The 15318-nt window shown below is 52.4% G+C and overlaps 1 protein-coding gene and 1 pseudogene across 2 annotated transcripts; one reads left to right on the top strand and one right to left on the bottom strand.

Moving 5' to 3' along the window:
- LOC112119151 overlaps positions 1 to 15318 on the bottom strand; it is a 69485-nt pseudogene that overhangs the window by 36033 nt on the left and 18134 nt on the right.
- LOC115271320 (zinc finger protein 501-like) lies at positions 6976 to 13353 on the top strand. Of its 2 annotated transcripts, none has more exons than XM_029912998.1 (3): positions 6976 to 7030; positions 11605 to 11706; positions 12022 to 13353. In XM_029912998.1, the coding sequence occupies exon 3, from the start codon at positions 12037 to 12039 to the stop codon at positions 13087 to 13089; it is 1053 nt and encodes a 350-aa protein (XP_029768858.1). In that variant the 5' UTR covers positions 6976 to 7030; positions 11605 to 11706; positions 12022 to 12036; the 3' UTR covers positions 13090 to 13353. The 2 variants fall into 2 exon arrangements, with proteins under 2 accessions (XP_029768858.1, XP_029768857.1); XM_029912997.1 differs by having other exon boundaries at positions 11605 to 11718.

Raw genomic sequence — 15318 nt, 5'->3', positions numbered from 1 at the left:
GGGCTGGGGGAGGGGCGCAAGGTGGAAGTTTCGCCTAGGGCGCGAAACTTCCTTGCACCGACCCTGAGTTCAGAGCTTTCAGGTGTAGGGGATTCAAGCTGAACCCTAACTAAGCACCAAAATAAGAATGGCCAGGGAGACCCCCAGTTCCCTATGGCAAAGAATCCCTCAGCCTGAGCTGTGAGTGGGCAGAGTGCCAAGGGGAGACAAAAGCAAGGAGATGGGACCTGCCAATTACTTTGTAAAATGAGACCTCACCTGCCTCAGAGTCCAGAAAAATCCCCACCCGGCTGGGCCTGATGCTCACGGGAAGAGGGGAAAAGCTTCGTATTCATATGCACTTATCAGCCTTACCAGTCTCCATTCTCATAGGGCAGTTCATCCCTCCACTTCCTGCTCATAGATTCCCTACCACGTCCCAGTTCTCATTCAGTGTCATCTCCCACCTCCACCTCCCCATGACGCCTCCCGCCCACCCACGAATCCCTCAGCCCCCAGAACTTCAGGGCATGTGTCAAATCTTTCAGGATTGTCGGGCAGATCCTGTCGTGTGTCTCCCATCACTCACTTTTCTGATCTGAGGTTGGGCTGAGCTGTGTCTGGATCCAGAGTCGCATCCACTGGGGGAGAGAGTGTCAGGTCCGGGGACAGAGGTTGGTCACTGGGATTAAAGGGAAAGTAACCTGCGCCCCCATTAGTAGCTGTTTAGTCCCTAATTTTAGATCATAGTCACCGATGGAAATAGAGGCAAAGCATCATAACCCACAGGACAGAGTGGGCTTTTCCTCCCTGCCCTGTATAGTCCCTGGGGCAGGAGGCAGGGTCTGCAGAATAAACACAAAATCCCCCATCTCTGGGCAGCTTCAGGCCTCTCTCAGCTCCTATGGGAACTCTTGGGAGGGGATTGGATCCCCCTGCAGCCTGTGCTGGACTCAGGAATCACCCGCTCATGATATCGGCCACACTGTCCCGTCCACTACCGAAGAGGGGTCGGGAGTGAAGGGGTTGGGGTAGAAGGCTCTGGGGAGGGGCCTCCCTTGTGAGCCGCAGAGGATGGAACCCTGCCAGCTTCATCTGATGCTGTTGCTGTCCGTCCCCCTCTCCCCCCATTGAACCAACTCTGGCCACCAGGGTGGGTGTGGAGGGGCTGGAGGCAGGAGCGGCAGAAGGTCCTTAAAATTGGGGGGGGCCACCAACACCTGAACTGTGACCCCACTGCCCCACCCTCAAGGCCTCGCCCCCCCCCCCATGCTGCCCTTCCCGCTGAGGTCCTGCCCTCACACTGCCCATTCCCCTGAGGCCCCACCCTTACACCGCCTATTCCCCGCAAGCTCCTGGCCTCGCACCACTGCTTCCCCCGCCGAGACCCTGCTCCTGTGCCGGCTCATCCCTCCAAGACTCTGCCCCCTGCTTGCTCCTCTCCGTCCGTCACCCCCCCCCCCCAGCTCTCCCTTATAGCTGTTAAAAAGTGAGGGGGCCATGAGCCCCTGGCTCCCCCCGGTCCGGTGTCCATGGCTGGGGGTTGGGACAGATGCATAGAAGACTTTATGAGAGGAGTTCCAGAGTCAAATTATGCCCCATCCCTGATGCAGTCACATTTGGGGTGGCGGAGCATGGGCCATACATTGAGTCCAGCCCCTCACGCTGATGAGTTAACAAGCTCCATCCATGTGCAGCTTAGGACCTGCACATCTAAGCCTGCCAGAGCCCCTGGCTTGTCTGACTGGGTGCACAGACACACGACAGGATCTGCCCGAAAAGCCTGAGAGGTTTGAACCTTGTGTATGTGTCCTGGGCACTGATGGATTCATAGGCAGGAGATATTACTGGGTGGTGGAGGTGGGAGACAAGACAGGCTGGGATCCGAGGGTTTGTAGGGAATCTGTGAGTAGGAAGGGGCCGCTCACACTCACAGCTGGGAATGGATTCTGGGCCATGAGGCTGAGGGATGGAGAATACAATGCCTGTCCCTCCCACTTGACCCCCGTCCCGTGAGCATCAGGCCCAGCCAGGTGGGGATTTTCCTGGACTATGAGGCGGGCGAGGTCTCATTTTTCAATGTGACTTACAGGTCCCATCTCTTCATTTTCACTGACACCTTCTCCAGGATTCTACGTCCTTATTTCTGTCCTGGTCTCAGTGCTGGGGGTAAAAACGCAGCTCCCCTGATAATCTGCCCGGTTCCAGCCCAGGCCAGAGGGAATCTCTGTCCCTGACAGTGACACCCATGGCCGAGACTGTCCCCTCCCAGTGCTGACCCTCCCCAGACAGCCTGCAGCCCTGCACACTCATAGACTTTAAGGCCAGAAGGCCCATCATGATCATCTAGTCTGACCTCCTGTGCATTGCAGGCCACAGAGCCTCACTCCTGTAATAGACCCCTAACCTCTGGCTGAGGTACTGACGTCATCAAATCATGGTTTAAAGACTTCAAGTAACAGAGAATTCACCATTTACACTAGTTTAAACCTGCAAGTGACCCATGCCCCATGCTGCAGAAATCATTGGGGCCAGCTGAGGCCCCCAGGCAGTATTGTCTTTTCCCCTTCCTTCATGGCTCCATCCTGGCCTCAGACACTCGCCCCACCCAGGAAAACCCTGCCTGCCTTCAGCTCCTTGGAGCTCTCTGCAGTGTAAGGACACTGGGAGTAGACACCACCACCCCACCGAGACAGCTCCAGTGCCCCCTGCCCACATTGACCCTTGCCCAATTCCTCACCTTTCTATGTGGGGAGGGAGGATCCCACTTGGCATGGACTGCAGCTTTCTGTGATTTCTATGGTTCTCCCAGCCAGTGGCAGTTTACCGCACAGGCCAACAGGGGCCCCCAGAAAAATCCCCCCTCCCCCCCCCCCCCCCCCCCGTGGCCCTGGAGGAGCTCTCGCTCCCTGCTACGGGACTGGGGCTGAGGTGAGGGCACAGAGCTTCTTTGGTCTTGGGGCTGCAGCAGGGGATGGGTGGGTAGAAAGGAGCAAGCAAGCGGGGGGGAGGAGGTGTTGCAGAGAAGAGGTGGAATGGGGGTGGGACTACAGATCTGGCGCCAGGGCCCCTCACTTGCTCCGGCTCAGGGCCCCAAGAGACTTTAATCCCCCTCTGGTCCCAGCTCAGAGTGCACATTTCCCCTCGTATCTCAGGGGATGTCTGTCCCCACACAGGACACTGCAGTAGATAGGGTGAGCTGTCCGGGACTTTGTCTCCCTGTGGCCTTGGTGATGGGTGGGGGGACCTGGCTTCAGTTCCAGCTGATTTGTATGGCTTGGGGGGAGAGTAGCCCCAGGGTCTGTTTTAGCTCTGCTGACACTCCTCTCCGGAGTCAAGGATCAGCACCCACTCCTCCGGGGCTGTCATTTGCAGCCCTTTCCTGTTGAGGAACAGCATCCCCCCCAATGCGGTTTCCTGCATCTCCATTGCTGGTGCAGTGAGTTAGCCGTTCTCAGCTCTCCCAACTTTTCAGTGCGACCCCCTACAGCTCTCCCAGCCCTCCACATTCCCCCACACCCTCCCTTCTCATCACATCGTGGCAGGCCTCAGGATCTAACCTTCCTCACCCTGCCGCTGCCTCTCGGCCCAAGGATTTCTGTGCCAGAAGAAACTGCTGAGTCTCCTGTAACCAGGGGCCTGAGACTCAGCATGCTTTTGTTTTATTATTGATAAATTTTCATATTTCAGCCATCTGGGAAGTCTCACAGACAAGAGAGGAGAAAATGAGCGAAAACAAACGGCCGTGAGACAAATAACCATTGGGGGAATGGATACCCAAACAGCAAGGCCTAGCAGCCAGTCCCGTGGGGGCTTTGAGGGGATTACAAGGTCTATGGGGTGTCCATCCCCCAGGTAACAAATTCAGGTGAGTGGGGATCCCACCCCAGGTGCTGGGGGAAGCTAGGCACAGGTCTCGGGAGTGAGGCATGGCCCGAGTATCCTTCTCCAGGGATAGGGAAGGGAGAGGCGTCCATCCCAGGCACAGAAGGCAGATGGGAGGATCTCTTTCCTCCCCTGCCATGAAGCAAAGGACTTAGAAGCTGGGGCTGCAGCAGGAAGGTGGAGCCGACCAGGGTCTCTCCTCCTCCGCCTGCCGAGCCAGAGAACGGTACTGATCAGGCTGGAGTAGGTTCTGCTGTCTCCTGACCTCAGAGACAGGCAGCTGGCGACTGAATGCCCCCTGGCATTCCTGAGAACTGCAAATGCTCTGGGGATGGGACAGGCGTTTGTTTAGTTGTAAGGTCTATTCACACAGTGAAGTATCTGATGCACAACCAGGTTGGATCTCTGCCGGAAGCTCTTCCCGCAGCCCAGGCAGGGATAGGGTCTCTCGCCCATGTGGACTCGCTGGTGCGTCACGAGGGACGAGCTGTAGCTAAAGCTCTTCCCGCACTCAGAGCAGGCGTAGGGTTTCTCTCCCGTGTGCACAGGGCCAGTGCTACCATTAAGGCAAACTATGCGGTTGCCTAGGGCACCAAGATTTGGGGGCACCAAAAAGCGGTGCCCCCAATTTTTTTTTACAGCGTTCCTGGGCTAGGCTGCCAGCGGCACGCTGACACGTGTGGCTCAGACTCCCTCTCCCAGCGCAGCGGCCATTGCCAGCGGGGGCGGCGTGCTCAGGGAGGGGGCATAACAGAGGTGAGCTGGGGTGGGGAGCCCTGCTGGGGAAACTACTGTACCCCTTTCAGGAGTCCGATTTGTCTTGTGTACCCCCCAAGTTTCACCTCATTTAAAAACGACTTGCTTACAAAAATCAGACATAAAAATACAAAAGTGTCACAGCCACACTACTACTGAAAAATTGCTGACTTCTCATTTTTGCCATATAATTATAAAATAAATTGATTGGAATATAAATATTGTACTTACATTTGAGTGTATAGTATATAGGGCAGGATAAACAAGTCACTGTCTGTATGAAATTTGAGTTTGTACTGACTTCGCTAGTGCTTTTTATGTAGCCTGTTGTAAAACTAGGTAAATATCTAGATGAGTTGATGTATCCCCTGGAAGACCTCTGAGTACCCCCAGGGTACATGTACCCCTGGTTGAGAACCACTGCTCTAGAGAAACCCCAGTCACTGTAACATCAGACCAGCCCTTGGGCTGGGTCTCCCCAAGCCAATACACAGACAGACCCTCTCCTGCATAGCAGCCTCTCGCACCCGGAGATTATTACATTACCAAACATGTGCCCAACCCTGCCCTTCTCCCTAGGCTCCAATGAGGAGGGTTTCTTGGCTGAGGCTTGCAGGACGCGCCCTGCATTTGCCATGTCGCTCAGGGCAAACCGATCCCAGGTAAACTTGAGTGGAAGGCTGTGGGTACCTACCAGTGGTTCTTTGCTTTTCCTCTCCCTATAAGCTTTGTCTTCTCCTCTTTCTTTCCTCAGACAGGCCAGACACGCTTGTGACATCTCCTGGAAGCGGGGGGAGAGGGGGAAGAAGGTGCTTTTTTACAAACTGACGCCAATGGCCTCCCAGCTGCCAAATTTCAGGCCCCAGTCCTGCCCTGCAGATGCTGGTACAGCATCCTCAGCACTCGCTCATACAGATCCCAGGGCAGGAGGAGGCCCTCAGCCTTGTGGGTTCAGCAGAAATAGATGTCAGAGGGACAAGGCCATGGGCCAGCGGATTTTCCACAGAGAAAAACAGTAGCAGCTCAAGTGTGTGTGTGTGGGCAATGCAGCCCCAAACCACCAGCTCCAATCATCCCCCCCCCCCCCCAAATAGCCTTAATTCCAAACCCCTTCCCACCCCGGCAACTCACCCCAGCTCCGAACATCTCCCTGCAGACTGGTTCTAAACACAGCCACCAACCACCACTCCAGCTCCAACCACTGCCCCATAAATCAACTCCCACATACCAGCTGCCTGCTCCCCCCACTATCATACCTCAACCTCCCCCGCCCCGCCCTCCCACCAAGTTAGAATCAGTGCCCGGCACAAATCCCAGCTCCAAATATCCTTCCCCCACCCCCCCACACACAACCTCATAAAGCCACAGTCCCCTCAAACACCAGGCTTGCCACCTGCCTAGATTTTCCCCGGAAGATCCTTTTTTCTTTTTGAAGCTGCAGTCCCAGGAAATCTGAGGGTGCTGATTCCACACCTCCCGCTGGCCAGCTGTGTGGGCTCTGCATCATCCCAGATGTCCCGGTTTTTGTACCTGAGAGGTGGCGCCCTTAGGCACCAACACCCCCTAACTTGAAACATCCCAGCTCCAAACATCCCCCCATGCCATCTCCACACCCCCGCCCCACCCCCCCCCCACGCATGCCCCACACACCCCAGTTACAAACAGCGCCCCCCCAACAACCAGCTCCCAACCTCCCCGTGACACCCCCTAACCCTCCAGCTCCCCACACACCCCAGTGATAAGCACCCTCCTCGCACCTGCAACCCCCCACTTCTGAACACGCCCCCAGCACCGGAGCATCCTCCAGCTCCGCACAACCCCCTTGGAGATCCGCTCCCCCAGCTGCCCGCTGGGGATCCCCACCGTGCTCCCCAGCTGCCCCCAGGGCTGCAGCAGGCTCCGGGGTATGGGCTCTGGCTCTGCTCCGCTTCCTCCCAGCGCTGAGGCTCGGGGAGTGGCGCCCTGCCTGCAGCGCTCCCTGCCCGGGCCATGGGGCAGCCGCCGGGTTTGAGCTGCCAGGGCTCAGGGGAAGGTTTTGCAAAGGGACATAGGAGGGTGGGGTGGGGTGTCTCCTTGCCGGGGATTGGCTGGTGCCTGGGGCCTCTCCAAGGTGTGGGTGGATCCAGCTGTAGTGAAAACCAAACCCAAACCCCTCCAGGCTGAGACGATCTCAGGCCGGGGGGATGGGCAGGGAGTCCGGACACCTGGTTCTATTCCCGGCTCTGTGGGAACAAGGCTTCTTCCAGCCTGAGACAGCCCCTGTGAGTGTTGCTACCCGACTTGGTATTGAAGGGCACAGGAAGGGACTAAACCAGCTGGGCTCCAGCAGCTGATGCTGGGAGGGGAAAGGAGGGAGGCAGGAGCTGTTGGGGGGAAAGGAAGAGGAATCAGAGCCCAGGCGGATCCTGATGTGAGTTAGTGCTAAAGCCTGATGGAAGATGCTGCTGCCTCTGTTGTGACCTGGGAGCCCGGGCTGAGCAGCTGCTGCGTGGGGTCTGTGCGGGGGGAGACTTGCATTAAACCCCCTCTGTGCCCAGCCCTGGTGGGAACTTTCTCCGGTGCTTGGAACCAGCCCCAGGCTCTGCCGACACCAGCGCCGGAGCCGGAGCCTGTAGGTGAGGGGAAAGACCTGGGGGAAAGGGCTGGGGCCGGGCAGGAAAGTGACTTTGCACAGTCTCAGATCTGGCAGTCCCAGTCTCCTGTTATTTTATGCTTTTCTTAAAGCCCCAGGTCCTCTAGTCCAGTCCAATGGTTCTCAACCAGGGATACATGTATTCCAGGGGGTGTGCAGAGGTCTTTCAGGGGGTAGATCAACTCACCTAGCTATTTGCCTAGTTTTACAACAGGCTACATAAAAAGCCTAGTGAAGTCAGTACAAGCTAAAATTTCATACAGACAAAATGAGAAAGGAAGCAATTTTTCAGTACCAGTGTGTGGTGACACTTTTGTATTTTTATGTCTGATTTTGTAAGCAAGTCGTTTTTAAGTGAGGTGAAATTTGGGGGTATGCAAGACAAACCAGCCTCCTGAAAGGGGGAAAGTCATCTGGAAAGGCTGAGAGCCACTGGTCTGGTCCTGTGTTTCTCCCGCTTTTTGGAGACTGATCTGCTGCCTTTCTAAACTGTGTCTGGGAGATCTCAGGGCAGACACTGCCCTTCTAGTCCAGGCGTTAGGGTGAGACTCTCAGCTGTCATTAAAACTCAGCTTCTAGCCTTCAAGGTTGCACAGAAAAGCTTGATGACTTAAGTAAAACCACAATAGCCTAAATGCACACAAACCAAATCTGCAATTTTTTTAATTTTTATTTTTAGCAAATGTCATGATTTTGGGGGTCTGGCTCACGATTTTGGGGTTGTCTGCACCAAGAGCCAAACTGCAGGAGAGAGACGCTTCAGGGGGACCATGAATAAACCTTAGTGGGGTATCCCGTTTGGTCAGAGGAGTTGTCAGGGAGGGGGTGAAAAATAAGACCGAGATGCAGGGAAAAGAAGATGTGTGGGAGAGAGAACTTGAAATGTGGCAGATGTAGCCATCTCTGTGCAGTTAGGGCAATAACAGGGAGCGGCGAGAGAGAGTGTGTGTGTGGGTTTATTCCTGATTTACACATCTGACCCCATTGCTGTCCTGTTGTCCCCACACACACACACCCCGAGCCGGCTACTGCTTCCAGTGATAAGTAGAGCCCTACCAAATTCACGGTCCATTTTGGTCAAATTCACGGTCATAGGATTTTTAAAATAGTAAATTTCATGATATCAGCTATATAAATCTGAAATTTCACAGTGTTGTAATTGTAGGGGTCCTGACCCAAAAAGGAGTTGTGGGGAGGTCGCAAGGTTATTGTAGGGGAGGGTTGCGGTACTGCACTGCTGCTGGTGAGGCAGCTTCAGAGCTGGGTGCCCGACCAATAGCCACTGCTCTCCAGCTGCCCAGTTCTGAAGGCAGTGCAGAAATAAGGGTGACAATACCATGACCCCTGCAAAAAATAACCTTGTGGACCCCCCTGAAATTCCCTTTTGGGTCAAGATCCCCAATTTGAGAAACATTGGTCTCTCTCCCCCCCCCCCCGTGAAATCTGGGTAAAAGCACACAAAAGACCAGATTTCACGGGGGAAGACCAGATATCATGATCCATGACGTGTTTTTCATGGCCGTGAATTTGGTAGGGCCCTAGTGATAAGCCATGGGGTTCCCATAGAGTTCCACAGGGATGGGTAAACATCCCCAGTATGAAAACACTGCCAGGGCTAGTGTGTACTGGAACTCTTTCATTCCTGGTTTTCAGAGGTTTACACAGAGTTGATTCAATGGTCTGGAAGGACACGAGGGGGGTCAGTCACCTTACCTCTGTGTTAACAAAGTTTTTTGGGGCAGTGAAATTTCCCTTTGCTATGCGGAGGGTTTAAAAATGTTTTTGGGAGAGTCTGGGTCTGGGCTGTTACAAAGTGACCAAATGATTTCCCAGCCAGGCAGAGTCTCTCTGCAAGGAAAGAGCCTGTTGAGAATTGGGGTGTGAAATGGACTAAAACTCCTTCTGCAATCACCACAATCATTCCTCTTGCCCTGACAGGCTGCAGAATAACATCCACGTTTCGCTCCAGATTGTCCCATTCTCCTGAGGGGCCGGGTAGAGGAATGGCTGCAGTGAAGCCGATTCAGGTAGGGGATTTCTCAGGGACCTGTCCTGAAGGAGACACAAGAGGAGAAAGAGAGGGGGACAGGGTGTGAGAAACCTGCTGGGACTTGTTGAATCTGGGTCCTGGTTTATAGGAACAGGCCTGTTGGAAGAGGGCAGAATTCCCCCAATTTATGGAACAGTAAACAGCCCCTGAAGAGAAATGGGGAAACTTGCCAGCCTCTCCGTGTGGAAGCTTGAGCCCAGTAGCCAGAGGCTACTATGAAATATGAAGGGGCCACCCAGCAGTGAGGCCCAGGGGAGCTGCCCTATCTCCTCACATCCAGCAGCTAGCAATGGGGAGCGTATTGGGATTCCCACCCGGGCTCCGTCCCTGTCCCCTGCTTGGTGCCTCCATCTCCTGTATCAGCTAGTAGATGTGTGATTAAATGTGATGGCACCGCCCTCCTCTGTCTTCTGGGAAAGACAAGAAGCTCTCTCTTTCTCCTCACCCCCTGAAGCCTCCTGGCTGCTCTTGCTCTCTCATAGCTTCCATTTTATTGGCCCTCCTCCCCTGTGAATAGTGGGATTGTGGCTGGGGCAGCAGTTACTGAATGGGTGCCTGTGGCTGTTTCAGGTGCCAGTGACCCTAGGGGAGGTGGCTGTGTATTTCACCGAGGGGCAGGGGGCTCTGCTGGACCCCGGTCAGAGTGCCCTCTACAGGGACGTCATGCAGGAGAATTACGAGACGGTGACCTCGCTGGGTAGGGGATTCCTGTCCTTTTGATTTACCCCCAGGGGAATTCTGCGCATTCTGCAGATGTGCAGAATTCATTTGTCTCGTATAATTTTGTATTTTCCCGCATAAGAAACGTTTTGCCTAAGAAGTGCTGCAGTTCCGCCTTTTACCCACCAGAGGCCATTGTGGCGCCAGAACAGCAGCACCACAGCGGCCTCTGGTGGGCAAAAGGTGAAACTGCAGCACTTCTTAGGCAAAATGTATTTTATGCGGGAAAATACAAAATTCTGTGCCCCATGCTGCAGAATTTTTCCAGGAGTAGAGTTTATCACAGCACCCTGCTCGCGGAGCCAGGTCAGGACAGAGAGGGGCACACAGGGCTGCTGGGGGATCACAGACTGGGGTTCAGAATGGGACAGACTGGAGCATGGGCTCAGGAGCTAGTGGGGTGACGGTGTTGAGGGACGGGGGAAGAGGGGCTGCAGAGACCCATAGGGATGAGAGGTGCAGGGACAGGGGCAGATATGCCTGGCTGAATGGGAGAGGCGTGGGGTCAGCCAGGGTATGCATGGAGGAGGCTTCCCAACACTGTAACATTTCTCCCTCCCCCCTGCCCCCCTGCAAAGAAAAACCACATACTCACACCCAACACCCTCCAGGTTCACTCCTAGGCTCCTTCCCTCTCCCTCAGCTCTTCCGTTACCCCTGACTCCCCAAAGCCTTTGCACTGCTTCTGACAGGTGCAGAAAATACAATTCTGTATTGCAATGTAAATGAATTACACTAAGTTATGTATTAATATGCCTCGTAAGGAATCTATTGAAAAAAAAAAAAAAAAATTACCAGAATCTTTTTCTTTTAATCTGTATTGTTACAGACATACTTGCTGACAGATATTTTGAAATAAATTATCAAAATAATTGTAACTGGCATGATTATACTGTGTTATTTTGACAAATAAAATATGCAGAATTTTGCAAAATTTTCAAATATTGTGTGCAGAATTTTTATTTTTTTGGTGCAGAATTCCCCCAGGAGTATTGATTGTTAGAAGCTGTAGGGTCTGTGATGTGCCCAGTTTGGCTTCTGCTCAGGTCCTTTCCTGGTCTCTTAGGCTGTAGGGGATTGGGCCCCGTAGTCCCCAGTCTGGTGAGAGAGAGACTTTCAGCTCTATACCTTTTCCCATGGGCCAGGGGAGTCAGAAACCTAAGGGAGATCCTACTTCATATCCATCCCCCATAATTTACATGGGGGCAGAAGCTTCTTCTTCTCCCGTCTGTATTCACTCTCTCACACAGAACCCCAATTCCCCTCCCTTTCTGGGACTCGCTCCATCTGTGGGGTCAGCCCTGGCCTCTGCAGGTTTAGAAACAGGCAGGGACTTTATATCAGAGCTGGGTCTGAGTTAGCATGTCCTTCAGAAACTCCTACTGAGGTGCAATATCTCCCCACACAGACATCTGCCTCTCCCATGGGGGTGGGAGTCAGTGACCACGTTCTCCTATATTCACATTTCACACATCCCTATCACAGCATGGGGGCTGGTTAAAATAAGGGAATGTTCTTTGTGACTGATATTCTACGAATATATAATGCGTCCTGATCTTGCCTGATTTCACTCCCTGGGCAGGATTTCTCCTTCCCAAATCTGACGTGATCGTCTGGTTCAAAAGAGGGGAAGAACTGTGGGTCCCAGATCTCCAGGGCTCTGCAGAGAGGGAGATGTCGAGAGGTACCTGCGCAGGTGGGGAACCAGTGAAATGGATGTAGGGAACCATCAGCTGAGATTCGCTCAAAAACCTTGTGAGTTCTCCCAGTTCTGCCCCACCATCTCTTACGCCCAGTATGTGTCATATCCTCATGGCAGACGTCACTCATGGTTTCCACCAGTCCCGACTGACATCTGGCAATAGCTCCCCACTGACCTCTCTTCTTAGTGTCTAAATCGGGTCCCTTTTTTTCTCAACCACCCCAGCGGTTACTGTATTTCATTTCCTCAACCCCCCCTGATTTTCTATTCCCTTTCTGAGCTTTCCTTTTTCCCCAGTGCAGGGAAGGACTCATGTCTGGATTCTCTATCCCGGCACGTGATGGGACGGTGAGTGAGAACCAGGGGAGAAATCCTCAGCAGGATTGTCCTGAACAAGTGGAACCCCATGGGACATTATCAGGAAGAGCTGAAGGGCATGTCTCCCAGGACCCCGAGCGGGGAGAAGGCTGTGGGATTCGGCACAGGCTAAAGAGGCAGCAGGGAAATCATCCATCAGAGAAAGGTGGCAAATCCAACAATGGTGTGGGAGGTTGCAAGGGCCTCAAGGAAACCCCAGCCCAGCCGAGAAACCCCGAGGGGGAGAGAAGACACACGTGTACTGAGTGCGGGAAGAGCTTCAAACGGAGCTCCAATCTTATCACCCATTGGCGGATCCACACCGGGGAGAGGCCCTACAAATGTTTTGACTGCGGGGAAAGCTTCAACGTGAGCTCCAACCTCATCACGCACCGGAGACTCCACACGGGGGAGAAACCTTATACGTGCCCCGACTGCGGGAAAAACTTCATCGTGAGCTCACAGCTCACTATACACCAGAGGATCCACACAGGAGAGCGACCCTATCAGTGTTCCGAGTGCGGGAAAAGCTACATCCAGAGCTCAGCCCTGGTTAAGCATCGGAGAACACACATGGCAGAAAAACCCTACAAGTGCCCCGAATGCGCAAAAAGCTTCACTGTGAGCACCGCCCTCATTAGGCACCAGAGACTGCACATGGGTGAGCGATCCTATACATGCCCCGAGTGCGGAAAAAGCTTCGGTGTAAACTCAGACCTTATCCGACACCAGAGACTACACACAGGAGAGAGGCCTTATAAATGCCTGGACTGTGGGAGAAGCTACACACAAAGCTCAGCTCTGATTAGGCATCAGAGAATCCATACAGGAGAAAAGCCTTATAAATGCCCCAGTTGCGGCAAGAGCTTCAGCCAAAGGTCAAATCTCATTAAACACCAGAGAATCCACACGGGAGAAAAACCGTATAGATGCGGCGAATGTGAAAAATGTTTTAGCACCAGCTCAAATCTCGTAACGCATCAGAGACTCCACACTAGAGTCTATTAGGGCTGACCAAAGTAGATAACTTACATTCGTCAGTTGCCATCTTGGGTGTTATGTGTGTTGATCTCGTGTTTAACCAGGCAAGACCAACCCAAATCATCTGGCCCGTGGGGATTCTGCCTAGCTCTGCAGCCCCTCTGCCAGCCTCTACAATTCTGGATACTGCCTATATACTCTGGACTCAATGCCACCCCTGTGAAAACTCAGAGCTTCGCCACCTGCCGGGGATTTAGTGGAGCATCTCTGCATTCTCGGCCCCATCCCTGCACACTGGTGGGCATACACCCAGACACCCCTGTGTAAACTGTGGATTAGGCTCTGTCTCCATCATGTAACCAAATACCACCCCCAAAAGAGTCTTGAAGACACCAGATGGGAGCCACCACACAAAAATGTTCCCTGCTGGGGTTGAGAGTTCCTCCTGCCTTTGTCTTAGGTCCTCCTCCAGCTCTGTTCTTCCAGTGCAAACCCAGTGTAGTGTAAAGGGATTGGGTAGTGTCCCTTTAAATTGTATGTGAGGGCCTTTGCTGGCCCTCACTGTCTTCTCTGAGGCCAGAGCAGTGGTATAGGTATGTACCTAGGTCTTTGCATGTTGAATATATGTACAAAACACAGCTATTTGGTCTCCACTGTGCTTGTGTAGTTTCTTCACATTATGTATGTTACGTAAAGAGCAAAAGACATAACAGTTGTTGAAATAATGGGATCCTAATCCAGGAATAGAGTGAAATAGACAGTGACTGCACTTAAGAACAGCCATACTGGGTCAGACGAATGGTTTGTCTAGCCCAGTATCCTGTCTTCCCACAGTGGCCAATGCCAGGTGCTTCAGGGGGAATGAACAGAACATGCAATCATCAAGTGATTCATCCCCTGTTGCCCATTCCCAGCTTCTGGCAAACAGAGGCTAGGGACACCATCCCTGCCCATCCTGGCTAATAGCCATTGATGGACCTATCCTCCATGAACTTATCTAGTTCTTCTTTGAACCCTGTTATAGTCTTGGCCTTCACAACATCCTCTGGCAATGAGTTCCAGAGGTTGACTGTGTGTTGTGTGAAAAAATACTTCCTTTTGTTTGTTGTAAACCTGCTGCCCATTCATTTCATTTGGTGACCCCTAGTTCTTGGGTTATGAGAAGGAGTAAATAACACTTCCTTATTTACTTTCTCTACCCCAGCCATGATTTTATAGACCTCTATCAGATCCCTCCTTAGTCGTCTCTTTTCCAAGCTGAAAAGTCCCAGTCTTATTAATCTCTCCTCATATGGTAGCAGTTCAATACCGCTATTTCATATCCAAAGAGTTTAAATTGTATGTCAGATAAATAGTATCAAACATATCACACCAGTTCTTCACCATCTTGCCACACAGGGATTACTGGAATGGTTTATCCAGCCATTCAAGCAAGTGATTTGGGCTATGCCTCTGGATAAAGGTAACTTATAACACAAGACTGTGAATTTTCCCTTGGCCTATAGAAATGCAATAAGTACTGCAACAAATCAGACGTGAGTGATGTAGCTTATGAGACATCATTTAATGTCCGGACTGGACTTGTTAAAGGCCGAGGGACATTTATAAGATACTGTCTGATCAACTGAGTGCAAAAAGTCATCCTGAATTACGCAGTTTTCATGTGTGAGAAAGTGTCTTAGTAAGAGACTACAGAGATAATTAATAGAAGCCTTGACTGATGATGTCACTGCCCAGAGCACTGTCTTATTGGGTAGAAGTGGCACCAAACATGTCATGGAGAAGATATCAGCACCAGGTTTTTAGCACATGTTCCCCAAGATGTCCTACCCCAGTGATGCCTGTTGAAAACAGACCGCCTACAATACAGCCGCAGCCACTGACTCGTGATAGCACCAGTGAGTCTCACGTCCCAGTTTCTACTGCAAGTGACCCTAACACTACACAGCAGGAAGGTGTTGCTCCCCCAGAAACACAGGCACTGTTCCAGAGGCTGTTGTGATGCCTGTGAAATGTTGTCTAGACGAGGAAATCATAAATCACCTCAGACTGATTTTGTAGCATGTTGTATATTGAGTAACAGCAGGAGTGAGAATACATTTGTAACTTTTCTATAATATCCTTTTATGTTAAGGAAGGAGGAGAATATAGTGTAGGGGATCTCTTTAAATGGTTTGTGAGCCCTCTAGTGGTGCTCACAGTGTTCTATGCTTAGAAGCAGTCAGAAACCACTTGGAGGAGCAGCAGTGTGTATGT

The sequence above is a fragment of the Terrapene carolina genome, unplaced genomic scaffold (assembly GCF_002925995.2).
Source record: "Terrapene carolina triunguis isolate 2854851 unplaced genomic scaffold, T_m_triunguis-2.0 Scaffold419, whole genome shotgun sequence".
In the NCBI taxonomy this organism is placed as follows: domain Eukaryota; kingdom Metazoa; phylum Chordata; order Testudines; family Emydidae; genus Terrapene; species Terrapene triunguis.
Note: the sequence above shows the minus strand (reverse complement) of the source record. Positions and strands in the feature narration are given on the sequence as shown.

What these genes read in the sequence shown, in the direction of transcription:
- LOC115271320 (XM_029912998.1), top strand. Translation starts at nt 12,037, where the DNA reads ATGTCTGGATTCTCTATCCCGGCACGTGATGGGACGGTGAGTGAGAAC.